The sequence below is a fragment of the Panthera onca genome, chromosome X (assembly GCF_046562875.1).
Source record: "Panthera onca isolate mPanOnc1 chromosome X, mPanOnc1 haplotype 2, whole genome shotgun sequence".
Lineage (NCBI taxonomy): Eukaryota > Metazoa > Chordata > Mammalia > Carnivora > Felidae > Panthera > Panthera onca.
Window position 1 is genome coordinate 97,864,660 of NC_138357.1, and position 20,016 is coordinate 97,884,675.

Consider the following 20,016-nt stretch of genomic DNA (forward strand, 5'->3'; position numbering starts at 1 on the left):
TTTCTGAAACTCATTTTTTTTGTACCAAGCATTACCCATTTAGCAAAATGAGACAGAGACAGTACACTAATAATAGTAATGACAATAATAACAATTTGTAAGTAAGCTATAAGCCAATATTTCTCATAAACTTAGGTACAAAAATCCTGACCAAATTTTAGCAAACTAATCTGGCAATGCATAAAACACAATATATATCCAGGCCAAGTTGACTTTATTCCAGAAATGCAAATTTAGTTCAATATTTGAAATCTGATCAGTGTAATCCACCATGTCCACAAGCCAAAGAAGAAAGACAGCATGATACCATCAATTGGTGCAGAAAAATCATCTGACAAAATTCAACACCCATTCTTGATAAGGACACTTAGAAAATCAGAGTAGGGAAATTAGGAACTGTCTTCCACAAAATGTATGCTGAAGTCTTAACCCCCAGTGCCTGTGAATATGAGTGTATTTGAAAATGGGATCATTGTTTATGTAATCAAGTCAAGATGAAGACATTCTGAATTAAGGTGGGCTCTAATCTAAGATGACAGATGTTATTACAAGAAGAGATGCAGAGAAGCACACACGAAGAGCATGGCATATGACATGGCATCAGATGCGTCCACAAAGCAAGGAAGCTCAAGGTTTGAGGTCAACCCCGGAAGCAAAGAAAAAGGGATGGACCCAATTCTCCCCTAGAACTTAGAGAGAAAGCATCATCCTGCCAACACCTTGATGTCTGACATCTCTCCTCTAGAACTGTGACAGAATAAATGTCTACTGTTTAAAGCCACCCAGATTGTGGTAATTTGTAACAGCAGTTCTAGGAATCTAATGCAGAGGGAAACAACTTCAACTTGATGAGAATTCGCTGTAAAAATCCCACAGCTTACATCATAGGTAATGATAAATGACTGAATACTTTCCAGGTAAGTTTGGGGAAAAAAGGCAATGATGTCTACTGTCCCCATTCTCCTTCAGTACAGTACTGGAAGTCCTAGCCAGTGAAATAAGGCATAAAATGAAATAAAGTCATACTGATTGGAAATGAAGAAATATAACTGTCCCTATTTATAAAAGACATGACTGTCTATGTAGACAATGCCAAGGAATCAAAAAAACAAAAAACAAAAAACCAAAAACCAAACAACAAAGCTTGTAGAACAAATAAATTTCAGCAAATTCAGAGGACACAAGATAAACACATATCTGTACTTCTATATATTAGCAATAAACATTTGGAGACAAATTAAACATAATGTACCTTTTACAATCACTCTAAAATCACAGGTCATATAATCCAACATCCATGCGATATCATGATGTCTTCTACCAGATAGGTAATCCCAGGGCTCATTACTGAATAATCTCTAACAAGGTATAACGTCTTGGTCTCTAAATCCATTATTAAATTCACAGATTTAATCTCTATGAAGCCTCTCTATTCTATAGATTTTCCCTCTCTACTTCTTCCATCAAGTATCCAACCAATCCCTTATTGTCTAGACAACAGCAACAACTAAATAGCCCACCTCTTTTCATACTTATTCTTTATATACATTTCAGCTGAAGTGTTCTTTTTTCCAGATAGATCATTCCTGTGATTATAATACTTTAATAACTTTCCGTTATTCTTTGGATAAAGAGCAAAGTTCTTACCATGGCCAGTAAGAACTCTAAGTGTTGGTTTGCTCAAACCTGACCCAGCTTACTTTGTTGCCAAGCCTAATTATTAATTGAGTCTTTCATTCTCCAGTAAGTTCCCCTTTGGACAGTGAATTTTCTGGTCATTCTACCTAAAAAGCCTTGCATAGTCTGGCTCCAAATGACCTCTCCAGCATCTCCCTACCCTCCATACCCCAGAAGACACATTTTCTTATCCACTCTGGTGTTCCTTGGCCACCTGTTCATATCTAGCTCTCTCCCACTAAAGAATCTTCGCCCATATGTTTTTTATGCCTGTGATGCTCTTCCCTTCCTCTTCACCTTCTTCCTGTAAATCTTCAAACCTTTCCCCAAGGAAGTTTCCCTGGCCTCCATGCCTTAGCCAAATCTCCTCATTATATGCATTCACAACACCCTTAATTCTTGTCACAAGAGATAAACTTTCATATTTGTTTAAATGTTTGTGTGATAAACAAATCCACTGAATAAATGAATAAAAAAATTAAAAGAATGAATGACTGAAAGCAATATGTCCTATTACTGGTTTGGGTAGTGAAACTATTTTTTGGATATGAACATCATTTATATTTTGCTCCCATAGGGTAAATTTATTTGTTATCTTTTGTTTTCCAGAACTGTGGTGAGAGATTTTAGGAGGTCACCTCATTCTGTTTTTCTCATACTTCTAGATACCCTTGAGACTTTTAGTGACCCTCCTAAAATCCAAAATTCAGAATGAATAAATTATTCATAAGCTGCACCATAGCATTATAAACCTCAAAATGTCCAGATTCCCTTCCTTATTATTGTGATAATTTCTCACACTCATGACTGCTACATAATTAAGAAGTTATATCATGAAGCTAAAACTAATAGCAGAGTACAGTATCCCTTCTGATAGTAAACCTATCAGTAAGACAGGTTATTTAAATATTCTTATCAAAGATATCAAAAGAAGATATATGGATAGTGGTTGACTCTGCTTCATCTTGCTTCTTTGCCATTTTTTAAAGCAGATTTTAATTTAATTTAATTTATTTTTTAATATGAAATTTATTGTCAAATTGGTTTCCATACAGCACCCAGTGCTTTTTTTTTTTTTTTTTTTTTTTTTTTTTTTTTTTTTTTTTGCCATTTTTATCATTAGCATAAGAAGGTTATCCCCCATGGCCAGTATCCTTCTATATGACCTATAATCTTCTTTCCTTCTCTCTTCTTTAAACCTCAATCCAAAGTTCAACATGATGTTTCCACGTTTATATTCCTAGATTTTCACAGAAGTATATATTCCTTGATATAGCAGAAGTCTTTGTTTGTACTTTGTCTTAGATACTTGTTCTGAAAAAAACATATGCTTCCCTTACTTGCAAATTCTGCCAAATATTTAAATAAGAAGTAATATCAATTCTCTACAATCTCTTCTAAGAAACAGAAGCAGAGGAAACATTTCCTAATTCATTTATGAGGCTAGCATTATCCTAATATGAAAGCAGGATATATACCTTACAAGAAAGTAAAATTAAAGACCAATATCTGTCATCAACAGAGATGCAAAATTCCTCAACAAAGTATTAGCAATTCATATCCAACAGTGTATAAAAAGAATTATACAACATGACCAAGTGGGATTTATTCCTGGTATGCAACATTGCCTCAACACTTGAAAATGAATTAATTTATTTCATCACATCAACAATCCGAGAAATCAAATGACCATTTCAAAAGATACAGATAAAGTATTAGACAAAATCTAACACCCATTCATGACAAAAAAAAAAAAAAATCTCTTAGCAAACTAGGAATAAAAGTGAACTTTTTCAATTTGATAAAAAAAAAAAGTCTATAAAAAACCTACAGATAACATCAAACTTAATGATGAGAAACTCCCTAAGACTGAAAACAAGAGGAGGAAGTTCCTTCTCACCACTCCTATACAACTTCATACTGGAAGTCCTTGATAGTATAATAAAACATGAAAAGGACACAAATGGTATGCATATCAGAAAGGAAGAAATAAAACTGACCTTGATCAGATGATGTAACAAATCCCAAAAAATTTACAAAAAAAAATTACCTAGAAATAATAAGCAATTACAGCAGAGTTGCAGAATACAAAATTAATTACAAAAATCAAGCACTTTCCGGGGCTCCTGGGAAGTTCAGTTGGTTAAAAGTCTGACTTTGGCTCAGGATGTGATCTCACAGTTTGTGAGTTTAAGCCCCGGCATGGGGCTCTGGGCTGTCAGTGCTTTGGATACTCTGCCTCTCCCTCTTCCTGTCCCTCCCCTGCTCTCTCTCTCTCTCTCTCTCTCTCTCTCTCTCTCTCTCTCAAAATAAATAAACATTAAAAAAAACCAACCATTTTCCTATGTACCAGCAATGGAGAACGGGAATTTGAAATTCAACACACAACACTGTTTACATTAGCACTGAAAAATGAGGTAAATAGGTATAAATCTAACATGTACAAGGTCTAGATGAGGAAAAGTATAAAACTCTGATAAAGAAACAAAAGAAGAACTAAATAAATGGAGAGAGTTTCCATGTTCATGCCTAGGAAAACTCAATATTATTAAGATGTCAATTCTTCCAAATGTTATCTGTAGATTTAATTAAATGTCAATAAAAATATAAGAAAGTTATTTTGAGACACATAAAAACTGATTCTACAGTTTATATGAAAAAGCAAAAACCCTAAAATAGTTAATATAATAATGAAAAAGGAAGTTGCAGGACTCACATTACCCAATTTCAGATCTTACTATAAAAGTAGTACAGTATAGGGGCGCCTTGGTGGCTTAGTCGATTAAGCATCCGACTTCGGCTCAGATCACGATCTTGCAGTTTGTGGGTTTGAGCCACGCGTTGGGCTCTGTGCTGACAGCTCAGAGCCTGGAGCCTGCTTCCGATTCTCTGTCTCCCTCTCTGCCCCTCCCCTACTCATGCTTTGTCTCTTTCTCTCTCTCTCTCAAAAATAAATAAACATAAAATTTGAAAAAAAGTAGTACAGTATAGGTGAAAAACTTGGTATATACATCAATGGAACAGAGTAGATAGTCCAGATACAGGCTTGCATAAACACAGGCAACTGTTCTCTGACAAAGGAGTAAAGGCAATTTAATGGAGAAAGGATGGTCTTTCAACAAATGGCACTGTACAAATCAGAAACCAATATGCAATCAATCTATCAATCAATCAATCAATAAAGAACTTACACTCAAATCTCATACCTTTCAGAAAAACTAACTCAATGTGGATGTTAGGCCAACATATAAATGGCAAAACTGTAAGATATCTAGAAGAGAACATACAAAAAAAAAAAGCAACTTTGGGTTTGGTGATGAGGTTTTATATATAACACTGAAAACATAACCCATGAGGGGCACCTGGGTGGCTCAGTTGGTTAAGTGTCCAACTCTTGATCTCTGCTCAGGTCTTGATCATGAGTTTAAACCCTGCGTTGGGCTCTGCAGTGGGCATGAAGCCTACTTAAAAAAAAAAAAAAGTACAACCCATGAAAGAAAAAATTGATTAGGTGAACTTTATTAAAATTAAAATGTTTTTCTCTGTCAAAGGCATTGTTAAGTGCATGAAAAGAGAAGCTACAGACTGAGAGAATATCTTTTCAGAACAAGTACCTGTAAAGGATTTATATCCAGAATTTACAAATGATTCTTAAAACTCACCAAGAACAAAATCAAAAATCCAATTAAAATATAGGTAAAGAATCTTAAACTCCTCATCAATGAAGATATAGAAGTGGCAAATAAGCATATAACAACATGCTCAATGTCATTAACACTAGGCAACTGTAAATTAAAACAATGAGGTACCACTATTTTTAGAAGGGCTACAATGCAAAAAAACTGACACCACCAAATGCTGATAAAGATATAGAACAATAGGAAATCTCATTCATTGCTGCTGGGGATGCAAAATTATCCACTTTAGAGGATAATCTGGCCATTTCTTACCTACCTAATCATATGCTTACTCTACAATCCAACATTTGTAATACTAAGCATTTGTCAAAATGATTTGAAGATGTACATCCATGCAAAAACCTGCATAAATGTTTACAGCAACATTTTTTCATACTTGCCCCAAACTAGAATCTACCAAGATGTCCATTTTTCAGCTCTAAAAAGAAATGAGCTATGAAGCTACAAAAAAACACGGACCAACCTTTAATGCATATTGCTAGTGAAAGAAGGCAGTCTGAAAAAGCTACATACTATATGACCCCAGCCACATGACATTCTGGAAAAGATGAAACTACAGAGTCAGTAAAAAGATCAGTGGTTGCCAGGGGCTCAGAAAGTGGGGAGGGATAAATAGGTGAAAGATGGGGAGATTTTAGGGCAGTGACAACTATTCTGTATGATACTGCAATGTCTGACACACATTTGTCAAAATCCATATAACTGTATAACACAACAAGTAAACCCTCATGTAAACTATGGTCTTTAGTTAATAATAATATATCAATATGGGTGTGTCCATTGTAACAAATGTAACACATTGATTCAAGATGTTATTAATAGGGGAAACTGTGCTGGGGTTTAGGGATGGGGGTATACGGGAACTCTCTGTACTTCATGTGCAGTTTTTATGCATACCTAAAAAACTGGCTTTAAAAATAAAGTCTTATCAAAGATGTATGTTTTGGGGCGCCTGGGTGGCTCAGGTGGTTAAGTGACTGACTCTTAATTTCAGCTCAGTTTGTGATCTTGCAGTTTGTGAGATCGAGCCCTGCATCAGGCTCTGTGCTGACAGCACAAATCCTGCTTGGAATTCTCTCCTTCCCTCTCTCTCGGCCCATTTGGGCAATTCGCATGTGTGTGTGCTCTCTCTCTCTCTTTCAAAATAAATAAGCATTTAAAAAATATCTATAAATCTCAAAATAAATAAACATTTTAAAAAATCTCAATGGTATTATACAATACATTTCTGCTTCCTCATGGCAAAGATAATACTTTGCTCCTTCTCCAGATGCTCTATATGGCTATACTGAGCAGCTGAAGACATGAATTTCTAATAATTTTCCTTCTTAATTTGTCTTATTCCTTCAATTAATATTTATGGGGTGCCTGTTCATAAGCCAGCTACTATACTACTGGCCATGAATTTCCTGGCACTCATCCTTTCTTGTATTACAGGGGCTGCTCTTAATAATTGGCCATTTGGGGGCACCTGGGTGGCTCAGTTGGTTAAGCATCCAACTCTTGGTTTTAGCTCAGGTCATGATCTCATGGTTTATGAGTTTGAGCCCTGCGTCCGGCTCTGCACTGACAGCGCAGAGCTTGCTTGGGATTCTCTCCTCCCTCTCTCTCTGCCTCTCCCCTGCTCTTTGCTCTCTCTCTCAAAATAAATACATAAACTTAAAAAAAGAAAAACTGCAATCAGAGTGGCCAAAATGAACAAATCAGGAGACTATAGATGCTGGTGAGGATGTGGAGAAATGGGAACCCTCTTGCACTGTTGGTGGGAATGCAAACTGGTGCAGCCGCTCTGGAAAACAGTGTGGAGGTTCCTCAAAAAATTAAAAATAGACCTACCCTATGACCCAGCAGTAGCACTGCTAGGAATATACCCAAGGGCTACAGGAGTACTGATGCATAGGGGCACTTGTACCCCAATGTTTGTAGCAGCACTCTCAACAATAGCCAAATTATGGAAAGAGCATAAATGTCCATCAACTGATGAATGGATAAAGAAATTGTGGTTTATATACACAATGGAGTACTATGTGGCAATGAGAAAGAATGAAATATGGCCCTTTGTAGCAATGTGGATGGAAGTGGAGGGTATTCTGCTAAGTGAAATAAGTCATAGAGAGAAAGACAGGTTTTTCACTCTTATGTGGATCCTGATAAACTTAACAGAGAACCATGGGGGAGTGGAAGAGGGGAAAAGTTACAGAGAAGGGAGGGAGGCAAACCATAAGAGACTCTAAAATACTGAGAACAAACTGAGGGTTGATGGGGGTTTGGGGACAGGGGAAAGTGGGTGATGGGCATTGAGAAGGGCACCTGTTGGGTTGGCACTGGGTGTTGTATGGCAACTAATCTGACAATAAATTATATTTAAAATAAAAAAAGAATAATTGGTCATTTTGCAGTACTGTACATATAAGACCCTCAGCAATCTCTCACTTTCTGGTGTGAAGAAATAGATCTTTACTCCCAAAGATTAAATTAGTGTGATAATTTTATAGAAGAATTGAAAAAATATAATTGCTTTACCCATTTCCTGATCCAAATGAGTTTAGCCCTATGACCACAAAAAATTATTAATAGTGTCATTTATTGATTAAATCTCCTCTAAATATTATCCATTTTTTTAAGGAACAATCTTGCGATTTAAGGTCTTGTTCACCACATGCACTATAAACCCACTCAAAGTACGCTTTAAACTATTTACAAGGCTGCTGCTTTAACATCAAGAAATATTTATATCTCCTTCTTTATGAAGAAAAAAAGTAATATCTTTGAATTGTTATGAAAAAGGTAAAGGATATTTTTTGACTCAAGATGTGAGGATTTTATATCATGGACCCTCCTCCTTCCTTTTTTTTAGCTAATCCCAATGACTACATCTTAGGAGGGAACATTAGGGCCTTGTATACCTATCAAACTTACATCAGCAAATTACATTTCTTCCAGATAAATTGTCTCTTTTTCTTTGTTATTCACCCAAATGCATTTGTTTTGAAAGTTGATCACTTGTAAATTTTGCTATCAAAATTCTGTATCATCTAGAGATATCACATGCACTGACAAAGTGTTTTAAATGGCCATGTTAAATTTCAATTAAGGAAAATAAGGTATTACATAGAGAGATATAATATATATATTTATTTATCAGTAAACACTAAAATAGACATCAAAACTCTATATGGAACAAAAAGTTAAAATAGTGACACAATAAATATCTATTTAATATTTTATTTTCTAACTTTTGTGATTTCTAAATATTATTATCCACCTATTATAAGTATCATAAACATTTATATTTATAAATATTATAAGTATTATAAATATTTATATTTATAAGTATTATAAATATTGTAAATATTTATATTTATAAGTATTATAAATATTGTAAATATTTATATTTATAAGTATTATAAATATTATAAATAGGTGGATAACAATAATAAGGTGGATCATAAGGATAAGGTGGATCCTTGAGATGTTTCCCTTTATTCTCATTTCATGAATTTATTCATTTACTCACTAATCACTATTTACTGAACTCCTAGAATGTATAAAATACTAAATGTTGATTTTGTGCTCTAGAATCTCATGTTCTTAAAGAATGAGAGATAAAAAAAAGATCAAATATATACTCTAATTGTTGACCACACAACAGATTTATAAGCACAGAGGACTGGAACAAGGGAGATGTGCAATAACTATTGAATTAATAAATCAGAAATGGTCACTACATCATTCTGCTCTGTCCCTAATGCATGATGAATGAATAGAATCATAGAGCCCAGGAGCCCAATGGTTCTCTAGTTAAGTACTTCTGAATGGATGCCAAGCTATGTCATCTGCTCCCAGTCTCCCCATGGTACTCCTAATTCCAGCGATTCTAACTACTTTCAGTTCTTTCAATAGAACTCACTGTCTCATCCCTCTAGAACTTTGTATATATAATACCCTCCTGCTGGAACTTCTCCACTCCCTCTTCCCTAATCTGTGTTGCAAATGACAACTTAACCTTCAAGACTCAGTTTAAAATACATGTTGATTGAAATAGTTTATTGTGCACCTAGGTAGTGAGTTTACAAAGATGAATAAAACATGGTCCCATGAGGATCTCCCTTTCTTTAGAGTAAAATATAATTGGAATAAAACACCACCTTTCCATATGCTTATTCCCTAATGATATGCAATAATTGAATTTGCCTGCAGGAATCAGCTCAGTACCTTTAGTTGATTTCACAATTAAATGAATATTATTGAATACTAACTCTGATTCAAGCATTTAGAGGATAAAAACACATTAAGAATCTTATAACCCTCCAAAATGTGACCATACTATGAGTTTCATATTGGGTTTATATTTCCATATTAAGGTAGAATGTCATTTTGTTCTCTTGCACACAACAACAGTAAGTTTTCTAAGAGAATACCTGTTATTGGCCTAACTGAAATATTAATCTTTGGAAATTTTGGTGAATGAATAAAGTGAATAATTCTAAGTTATTTTCTAAGTTTGATTCATTACTAGATACTTAATGGGAACTAATTCTGAACAAAGTCTAGGACGGCAAATACAAAAGACATACAAAAGAAATACAAAAGAAGTTGCAAAAAAATCCTATATACGATGCCTAAGGAATAGATATATATGTAATGTGTGTGTATATATATATGTATATGCATATATGTGTGTACATATATGTGTATATATGTATGCATATATATATATATATGTACATACATAAGTGGTCAAGTAAGATTATATTGTGATGACAAGAGGAATGAGAAGATTTTAGAAATGTGGAGAGGAGATACGATGGAAATTTTAGAAACAGACAGAAACTGAAGACAGGTGAGGAGTAATGGATAAGAATAGTGACTCTTTTTTCCTTAAGAATGAAGCAGATAATCTGTTTCAGACAGTAGAAAGAAGAAATTGGAAAGGTCAGAGTGAGCTAGGACCATGAACAGCATGCATGATTTAGATGTCATCTTGGAAAAGCAATAGGAAACCATCAAATGCTTTTGACAAGGGAAGTCACATGTTAATAACATTGTTTTAAGGAGATTGGTTTTACAGCATTGTAGTAAGTACATTGGAATGAAAGGGACGAGAGGCAGAGAATCTAATGAGGTAATTTCAATTGTTCAAACGTAAAGTAAAAACCGTCTGAACTATTAGTGGAATAAAATATATATAAGTAGCAAAGGGTAACAACATTGGGTATAATCGAAAAGTATAATTTGGGGAGCCTATTTCCAATTGTTTCTTTCTTTCTTTTTTTTTTTTTTTTGCCAGTATTGCAATTGAGAACTTTTTAGTTATGATGAAATCATTGAAACTGTTTCACTAGTCCTGGAAAACTGTTTGAATGCATTAAATCAATTCACATGTAAACAAAAATATCTAATAATTTGAAATATCTTTGGAAGTTGTGGAATAAGACTACCCAACTTCAAGACTCAGTATAAAGCTACAGTAATCAAGACAGTGTGGTATTGGCAAACGAACAGATTGGTGAACAGAACAGAAAGCCCAGAAACAGAAATAGACAGAAGGATATAGTCAACTGATCTTTGACAAAGGAGCAAAGGTAATACAATGGAACAAAGATGGTCTCTTCAACAAATGGTGCTGGAACAAATGGACATCCATATACAAAATTAAAAAAAAATGATCTAGACAAGTACCTTATACCCATTACAAAAGTTAACTCAAAATGGATCACAAACCTAAATGTAAAACATAAAACTATAAAGCTCCTAGAAGATAAAATAAGAGAGAAAGTAGATGACCTTGGGTATGCTGATGCCTTGTTAGACAAAACAGCAAAGACACAATCCATGAAAGAAAAATTGGTAAATTGGACCCCAGCAAAATTAAAAACTTCTACTCTATGAAGGGCCATATGAAGAGAATTAGAACACAAGCTACAGACTGGGAGAAAGTACTTGTGAAAGACACATCTGATAATGGACTGCTATGCAATATAGGCAGAGAACTCTAAAACTCAAGAATAAAAAACCCCAAACAACCCAATTTAAAAAATGGGCCAAAGACCTTATCACACACTCCACCAAAGAAGATCTATAGGTGTCAAGTTAAGCCTTTGAAAAGATGTATTGCATCATATGTCATCAGGGAAATACAAACTAAAACTACGAGATACCACTACACTTCTTTTAAAATGGCCAAAATCCAGAGGCACCTGGGTAGCTCAGTCAGTTAAGCATTTGATTCTTGATTTCAGCTCAGATCATGATCTCACGGTTTGTGAGTTCAAGCCCCACACTGGGCTCTGTGCTGACAGTGTACAGCCTGCTTGGGATTCTCTCTCTCTCTCTGCCCCTCCCCCTCTCAAAATAAATTAAAATAAACTTTAAAAATAATAAATAAATAAATAAGTCAAAATCCAGAACACTGATAGCTTCATTTGCTGACGAGCGTGTAGGGCAACAGGAACTGTCATTCATAACTGGTGACAGTACAAAATGATATAGCCACTTTGGATGATAGTTTGGCAATTTCTTACAAAACTAAGCATATTTTTGCCATAAGATCCAGCAATCATATTCCTGGGTGTTTACTCCAAACAGATGAAAACACATCCACAATAAAACTTGTACCCAGATGTTTATATAAGCTTTGCCCATGATTGCCAAAACCTTGAAGCAACCAAGATGTCCTTCAGTAGGTGAATGGATAAATAAACAGTGGTACATCCAGTGAAATAGTACTCAGTGCTAAAAAACAAATGCGCTATCAAGTCATGAAAAGACATAGATAAACCTCAAATGCATATTACTAAGTAAAAGAAGCCAGATTGAAAAGCCTACACACTATATGATTCCAATTTCATGACGTTCTGAAAACAGGCAAAACTAGGAGACAATAGAAAGGTTCCAGGGGTATGAGAGAAATGAATAGGGAGAGCATGGAGGAAATTTGAGTGCAAATACTCTGTATTGTAATGATGCATATATGCCATTGTTATTCTTTCCAAATTCATAGAATATACAACACCAAGAGTGAGCCCTAAGGTAAACTATGCACTTTGGGTGATTATAATATGTCAATGTAGGTCCATCCCTGGTAAAAAAAAAAAAAAAATACCATTCCAGTGGGTAAAGTTTATAATCAGGAAGGCTACACATGAGTGGGGGCAGGAGGTATATGAGAAATCTCTATACCTTCCTCTCCAATCTGATGTAAACCTAGCACTGTTTAAAAATAATGTTTTGTTTTTGTTTTTGTTTCTTTTGTTAAAGAAAGACTACATAGTGGGTGATTTTGTTTATATGAAATATCCAGAAAAGGCAAGGTTATAGAGATAGAAAGCAAATCATTGGTTGCCTGAGACTGGGGGTGGGAACAGGGGCTTGAGGGAAATTTGGGGGGAAATGGGAGAGTTCTAAACCTTGAATGTGATTATGATTACAAATTCTATAATTTTTCAAAGAAATTATTGAAATGTATACTTACAATGACATTTTATGGCATGTACATTATATCTCAAAAACAGGTAAAAAATATGTTTTACATGTGAGATAAGTAAAAGTATCATGGTCATGCTGCCTCTGTTATAACAAGGATAGCTATGGTGGAGCAGAATAATAATACATAAAAAAGAATCAATGTAGGTTACCTGATTGTCTCTACTTAAACCACTTCATAACCCAAGCCATTAAATTGTATGGAAAAAAACATTTCATCTATCTTTAAAATTTTTCCTAGACATGTCTCCTGAGGCAAGGGAAGTAAAAGCAAAACTAAACTATTTGGGACTACATCAAAATAAAAAGCTTCTGCACAGCAAAGGAAACAATCAATGAAACTAAAAGGCAACTGACAGAATGGGAGAAGATATTTGCAAACGGCATATCAGATAAAGGGTTAGTATCCAATATATATAAAAAACTTCTATAATTCAGGACCCCCAAAACAAATAATCCTATTTAAAGATGGGTGGAAGACATGAACAGACATTTTTCCAAAGAAGACATACAGATAGCCTACAGACACATGAAAGGATGCTCAAAATCACTTATCATCAGAGAAATGCAAATCAAAACTACAATGAGATATCATCTCATACCTGTCAGAATGGCTAAAATTAATGACATAGGAAACAACAGGTGTTGGGGAGGATGCAGAGAAAGGGTAACCCTCTTGCACTGTTGGTGGGAATGCAAACTGGTGCAGCCACTTTGGAAAACAGTATGGAGGTCCATCAAAAAGTTAAAAATAAAACTACCCTATGATTCAGCAATTACACTTCTAGGTATTTACCAAAGTATACAAAAACACTGATTTGAAGAGGCACATGCATCCCAGTGTATACGGCAGCATAATCAACAATAGCCAAATTATGGAAAGAGCCCAAATGTTCATGTTCATCCATTGATGAATGGATAAAGAAAACTTGGTGTATACACACACACACACACACACACACACACACACACACACACACACACAATGATATATTACTCAGCCATCAAAAAGAATGAAATCTTGCCATTTGCAACATGGATGGAGCTAGAGTATATTATGCTAAGTGAAATAAGTTAGAGAAAGACAAATACCATATGATTTCACTCATATGTGGAATTTAAGAAACAAGACAGAGGAACATAGGTGAAAAAAAAGAGAGATCTTAACTATACAGAACAAACTGAGAGTTACTGAAGGGGAGGTGGGGGGGGGATGGGCTAGATGGGTGATGGGTATCAAGGAGGGTACTTTTTATGATGAGCACTGGGTGTTGTATGTAAGTGATGACTCACTAAACTCTATACCTGACTAATATTACACTGTATGTTAACTGGAATTTAATAAAAAATTGAAAAGAACCCTACAATGAGATATCACCTCACACCTATCAAAATGGCTAAAATCAAAACACTAGAAACAAGTGTCGGTGAGAATGTGGAGGAAAAGGAACCCTTGTGCACTGTTGGTGGGAATGTAAACTGGTGCAGCCACTGTGGAAGATAGTATGGAAATTCCTCAAAAAATTAAAAAAAGAACTACACTATGATCCAGTAATAGCACTACTGGGTATTTACCCAAAGCATACAAAAACACTAATTCAAAAGGATAAACGTGGCCCTATTTTTGTTCATTGCTGCATTAACCAATGCATAGCCAAATTATGGAAGCAGTCCAAGTGTCCATCAATAGATGAATGGATAAAAAAGAGGTTTTATATATATCATGTAATATTATTCAGCCATAAAAAAGAATAAAATTTTGCTATTTGCAACAGCAAGGATGGAAGGAGAGAGTATCATGCTAAGTGAAATAAGTTAGCGAGAGAAAGACAAATACCATATGATTTCACTCATATATGGCATTTAAGAAACAAATGAACAAAGGAAAAAAAAATAAAGAATGAGACAAATGAAGAAAGAGACTCTTAACTACAGAGAACAAACTGATGGTTATCAGAAGGGAGAGGGTGGGGGGATGGGTGAAATAGGTGAAGGGGGTTAAGATTATGATTAGCACTGAGTAATGTATAGAATTGTTAAATCACTATATTTTACACCTGAAACTAACATAAAACTGTATGTTAACTATACTGGAATTAAAATAAAGAAATAAGAGTGGGCTATAAATATACATTAATAACATCCTTTGAAAATCACATAGAAATATGATCCTAAATTTCAATATCTATTGACTTTTGTCTCTTGTTTTTGGTTTTCATTTTGTAGGCTCTGTTTTCCACTGTTTAACTAAAAATTATGAAATACATACAGCTTTGGTTCCTAGTAGCATACTTCTCTGGCTTAAAAAGCAAAAGATGACATAATAGAATTTTCCATCTTAAATTTTGTTTCCCAGTTCAGCATAAATTACATTCACAAAACCAGTTACATACTTTTGCTTGATATATTACCTCTTCTGACTTGTCAGCCTGAAGTCGACAATAGATTCCTTAAATAAACCAACCCCTTCAATATCAATGACATCATCCACATCAGGCTCAGTACCAACCAATGTTATGGGAAACTTCCAGATCCCATCTGTTATGCACTCTATTTTCAGAGTGATTTGAGTCCTTGAATAGAAAAAAAAAAAGATTATAAAGGATACTATAGGAAAACAAGCAAAAAGAGAATACGATATAGTAGATCAATATCTAGATTGAAAATGTAAGCAAACCTGGTGGTTTTAGTAAAACACTGGGACTTGTAAATCTTTAAAAAATGTAGATGACTGTTAATTACATTCTAGGAATAACTTTTAGGTCTTTGGTTATATTATCAATCTGCCTGTAAGATAATTATTTTATAGCACAGCTTATCTACTCTGTAGGTATTTACTAAGAACCAGTAAAATAAGTATAATTGACTGCAAATTTTTTGTAACGAGCACAGAGTATAATATTTAAGAATCCAAGGCGAGGCTGGCAAAAGGCCACAGGTGTTATACAAACAGGCCTTCTAGGGGCACCTGGGTGGCTCAGTCAGGTAAGTGCACAACTTCGGCTCAGGTCATGATCTCGTGGTTTGTGAGTTCGAGCCCCGCATTGGGCTTGCTGCTCTCAGTGCAGAGCTTGCTTCGGATTCTCTCTTTCTCTCTCTGCCCCTCCTCTGCTCTCTCTCTCTCTCTCAAAAAGTGAATAAACATTAAAAAAAAAAACCCAAAACCCAAATAGGTCTTTCACCATATAGAAATTTTCTGAAACATTGTGAAAAAGTTTTTCCAATTCTTGTTTCACATAGAAAAATTATATTTTCTGTGGACACTCACAAAAGCTTATAAAATTGACTTAAAGGCTTTTAAAAATTAAATTGCAATTTTAATTTAAATTAAAATACCACAAACACTTTATAATGAGATATAATTGAATGTCAGCTGAGTTAATGAAATGAATAGAGATAGCCTTTCTAAGCATTTGGCTATGAAGGAGAGTGGACATATGGAGCAACGGGTGAAACCGAGGAATGGTTACTTATTTGTTTGCTGGCTTAGGGTGGAAATAATGCAAACATGTAATGGTGTGGCTGCAATATCCTTTGTCAGGTTGGACAAAGAAATCACAATCCTTTTATATAAAACTCTCAGAAAGAACAGCAGGTAAAGAGTTTCAGGAGAAAGTTGAGCTAAGATTATTACTTCTTAAGATATCCTAAGACAAATGATATCAATTATTTCTCTATTTATTAAAAATATGTTTAGCCCTGTGTTAAGTGAGAATCATCTGACTCATGACCACAGTAACTAAAGATCTCTCACGTTTTTGTATTAGACCCTTGATTTTTATTGAAAGAAAAGGTCAAGACCTGTAGAAATAATCTTTTATTTGTTTGTTTTTGTAAAACCACCTTTTAGGGCCCTGACAATTATTTCTTTTTTTTAACGTTTATTTATTACTGAGAGACAGAGACAGACAGCAAGCACGAGAGGGGCAGAGAGAGAGGGAGACACAGAATCCGAAGCATGCTCCAGGCTCCAGCTGCCAGCACAGAGCCTGATGTGGGGCTCGAACCCGCAAACTGTGAGATCATGACCTGAGCCGAAGTCGGACGCTTAACCGACTGAGCCACCCAGGCGCCCCAATGACAATTATTTCTATTATATATAACACTATCCTGTGAAAGGATGAATGTGAAACATTACATTGTATTAACTGCTGTGAAATAATGTTATATTTTCTTTTTACCAAAACATAAAAATTTTGTTTTCTTTTTTTACCTTGCCAAACAGGAAGAATTGAACTCAATACTTATTTTACTTATCTAGCATGGTTTAGGTGTAATTATTTTCTTGTTCTTTTTCATAATTTAATCTTTTTCATAATTTTATTTTGGTTTTTCTCATTTAACTGTGTGTCTTCCAGTGAATCATCCCAAATAAATAATGAAGAAGGAATTATAAAAGTAAATGAATATACACATATATGCACAAAAGAGATTAAACTACATCAGAATGTTATAAAATGCTCACAAAAGTTTATGAATCATGCATACAAGTCGTCCCAGATCAGTTTTTCAAATATTCACCAAGAAGCTCTAAATCCACAAAATGTTGAATGAGTATAAATTCACACTGGTTGTGCTCTTAAAAATAATTTTTTTAATGTTTATTTTTGAGACAGAGAGAAAAACCGAGTGTGAGCAGGGGAGGGGCAGAGAGAGAGGGAGACACAGAATCCGAAGCAGGCTCCAGGCTCTCTGAGTTGTCAGCACAGAGCCTCACATGGGGCTCGAACCCACAAGCCATGAGATCATGACCTGAGCCGAATGACACTCAACCGACTGAGCACCACCCAGGCGCTCCTATTTGGAAGCAGTCCAAGTGTCCATCGACAGATGAATGGATAAAAAAGAGGCTATATATATCTATATATAGATATATATCTATATATATATATCTAGATATATCTAGATATATATCTATATATATCTAGATATATCTAGATATATATCTATATATATCTATATATAATGCAAAAAGAATAAAATTTTGCCATTTGCAACAGCAAGGATGGAGGGAGAGAGTATCATGCTAAGTGAAATAAGTTAGCGAGAGAAAGACAAATACCAGAGCCTGACAACTCAGAGCCTGATGCGGGGATCAAACTCATAAACCACAAGATCATGTCCTGAGCTGAAGTTGGACATTTAACTGGCTGAACCACCCAGGTGCCCCACTCCTTTTTTTTTTTTTTTTAAGTTTATTTGAGAGAGAGAGAGACAGACAGACAGGGAGACAGGGGGAGGGTCAGACAAAAAGAGAGAGATAGAATCCCAAGCAGGGCTCGATCCCACAAACCATGAGATCATGAGCTGAGCCAAGATCAAGAGTTGGCCACCTAACCAACTGAGCCACCCAAGTGTCCCCACCTCACACTGGTTGTGCTCTTATTCATTAATGGCAACATTCTCCCCTTCTGGTTGTTGCTGGTAATTTCCACATCATTAAGTCAACATAATACAAAGCTAAGTATGAAAAAAAAAAATAATCATAGAAAACTATCAACATAAAAGAGAAAATAAATGATTACAGTATACTATCTTCTTGCAGATTGGTTTTATTACCGTTTCCTGAAGATGACACTGGTATCTTTTTGTTATTGAACTACATATTCAAAGCCACTTTAAATACATGCCTGGCTGCTTCAAATACATAGTCAAACTACAAAAATTAGTAAAAGCACAGGTAATACTTCGACTGTCTTTTCATTACCAGGCTGAACTTTGTGCTTTGTGTATACTGTGGTTCTGATCGGTATCTCTGTATTAAGACACAAAGAAGGCTCTATTTCACATGTGACCTATCATACAGCATTTGCATGTGCTAAGTACCAGTTACCTAAGAAGGGAGTATAAAGACACTGGATGAGGCTTCCCAGAAGACAGACTATTCTCACAGATTCCACTATTCTCACAGATTCCACTATGATCCTCTTAAACCTTACTAAGGGCAGGGCAATGTTATGGTTTGGTGGCAAAAGCATAATGGCAGCAACTGCCAAGTAGAACACAACTGAGGCACGTTTTATCATTCGAACTGGTTCTGAGAAGTAGTATCAAGAAACATCATGCTTCCAATGCACAGTACCAAGTCAGTAATTTTTAAAAATTTTTTACAGGGGCGCCTGGGTGGCTCAGTCGGTTAAGCGTCCGACTTCAGCTCAGGTCATGATCTCACGGTTTGTGAGTTCGAGCCCTGTATCAGGTTCTGAGCTGACAGCTTGGAACCTGGAGACTGTTTCAGAGTCTGTGTCTCCCTCTCTCTCTGCCCCTCCCTCATTCATGCTCTGTCTCTCTCCATCTCTCAAAAACTGAATAAAAAGTTAAAAAAAAATTAAAAATTTTTTTTTTACAAAGTGCACTGTTCTCTTTTGTTAATATTATACCCTAATGATCTTCGGGAGGTCACAATTTGGGAAGGATTTCTTAGATTTCTAATCATTTTGGACTGCTTTTTCTCATCAGAATACTGTTCATAGTTTGATAGATGATAGGGATAATCTAGTCCAAAATATTTACCTCAACAGCATCAAAGAAGTAATACAATCCAAATATAAAGATGGAGAGAAAAATCAACACTATTTTGTTTAAAAGAGTAGTAATATATAGTTTCAAAGAGTAAAAATATTATTTAAAGAAAAAATGCTTACCTCAATGGTTTCTTTGGTGCAAATATCAAATTGAAGACCAATGTTATCACTTTAGCCATAACATTAAAAGATTTTTTGATCAAATACAAAGCCATGCAGGATTCCAAGTTAGACTTCACAACGTCAGATTCAAATTGAATTTCATATTCAAATTCACGTTTTATAGACATATCTAAGAAAATCAAGATTAAAATGCATTTCAATTTAATTCAATATACATAGGTTGAAAATCAATTACCTGTCAACACTAAAATGCACAGGTATTTAGAGGGAGGGAGAAGTGATTCACCTTTGTGTTCGCAATACCCAGTGCATTACCAGGTATATAATGGTGCTCAGTTATGATTTTGTTAAAAGGTAAATAAATAAATAAATGAATGAATAAAAAAATAAATGCAGAAGACCATTCTCACCATCCTTAATTCTTTAAAATTCAGATTTATGAAACAAGAAATAGCCAGATAGAAACTAATTATCAATATTTACCATAAAATATAAATAATATAACAAAT

At 34.9% G+C, this 20,016-nt stretch overlaps 1 protein-coding gene across 1 annotated transcript in view; it reads right to left on the reverse strand.

The window, feature by feature from the left end:
• Nucleotides 1-20,016, reverse strand: part of CFAP47 (cilia and flagella associated protein 47) — a 544,336-nt gene that overhangs the window by 24,831 nt on the left and 499,489 nt on the right. Inside the window, exons 62-63 of the mRNA XM_081794138.1 lie at nt 19,505-19,676; nt 15,272-15,433 (exon numbers count right to left, since the gene is read on the reverse strand). Of these exons, the coding sequence (XP_081650264.1) occupies nt 15,272-15,433; nt 19,505-19,676 (334 nt within the window). The remainder of the gene's footprint in view (nt 1-15,271; nt 15,434-19,504; nt 19,677-20,016) is intronic.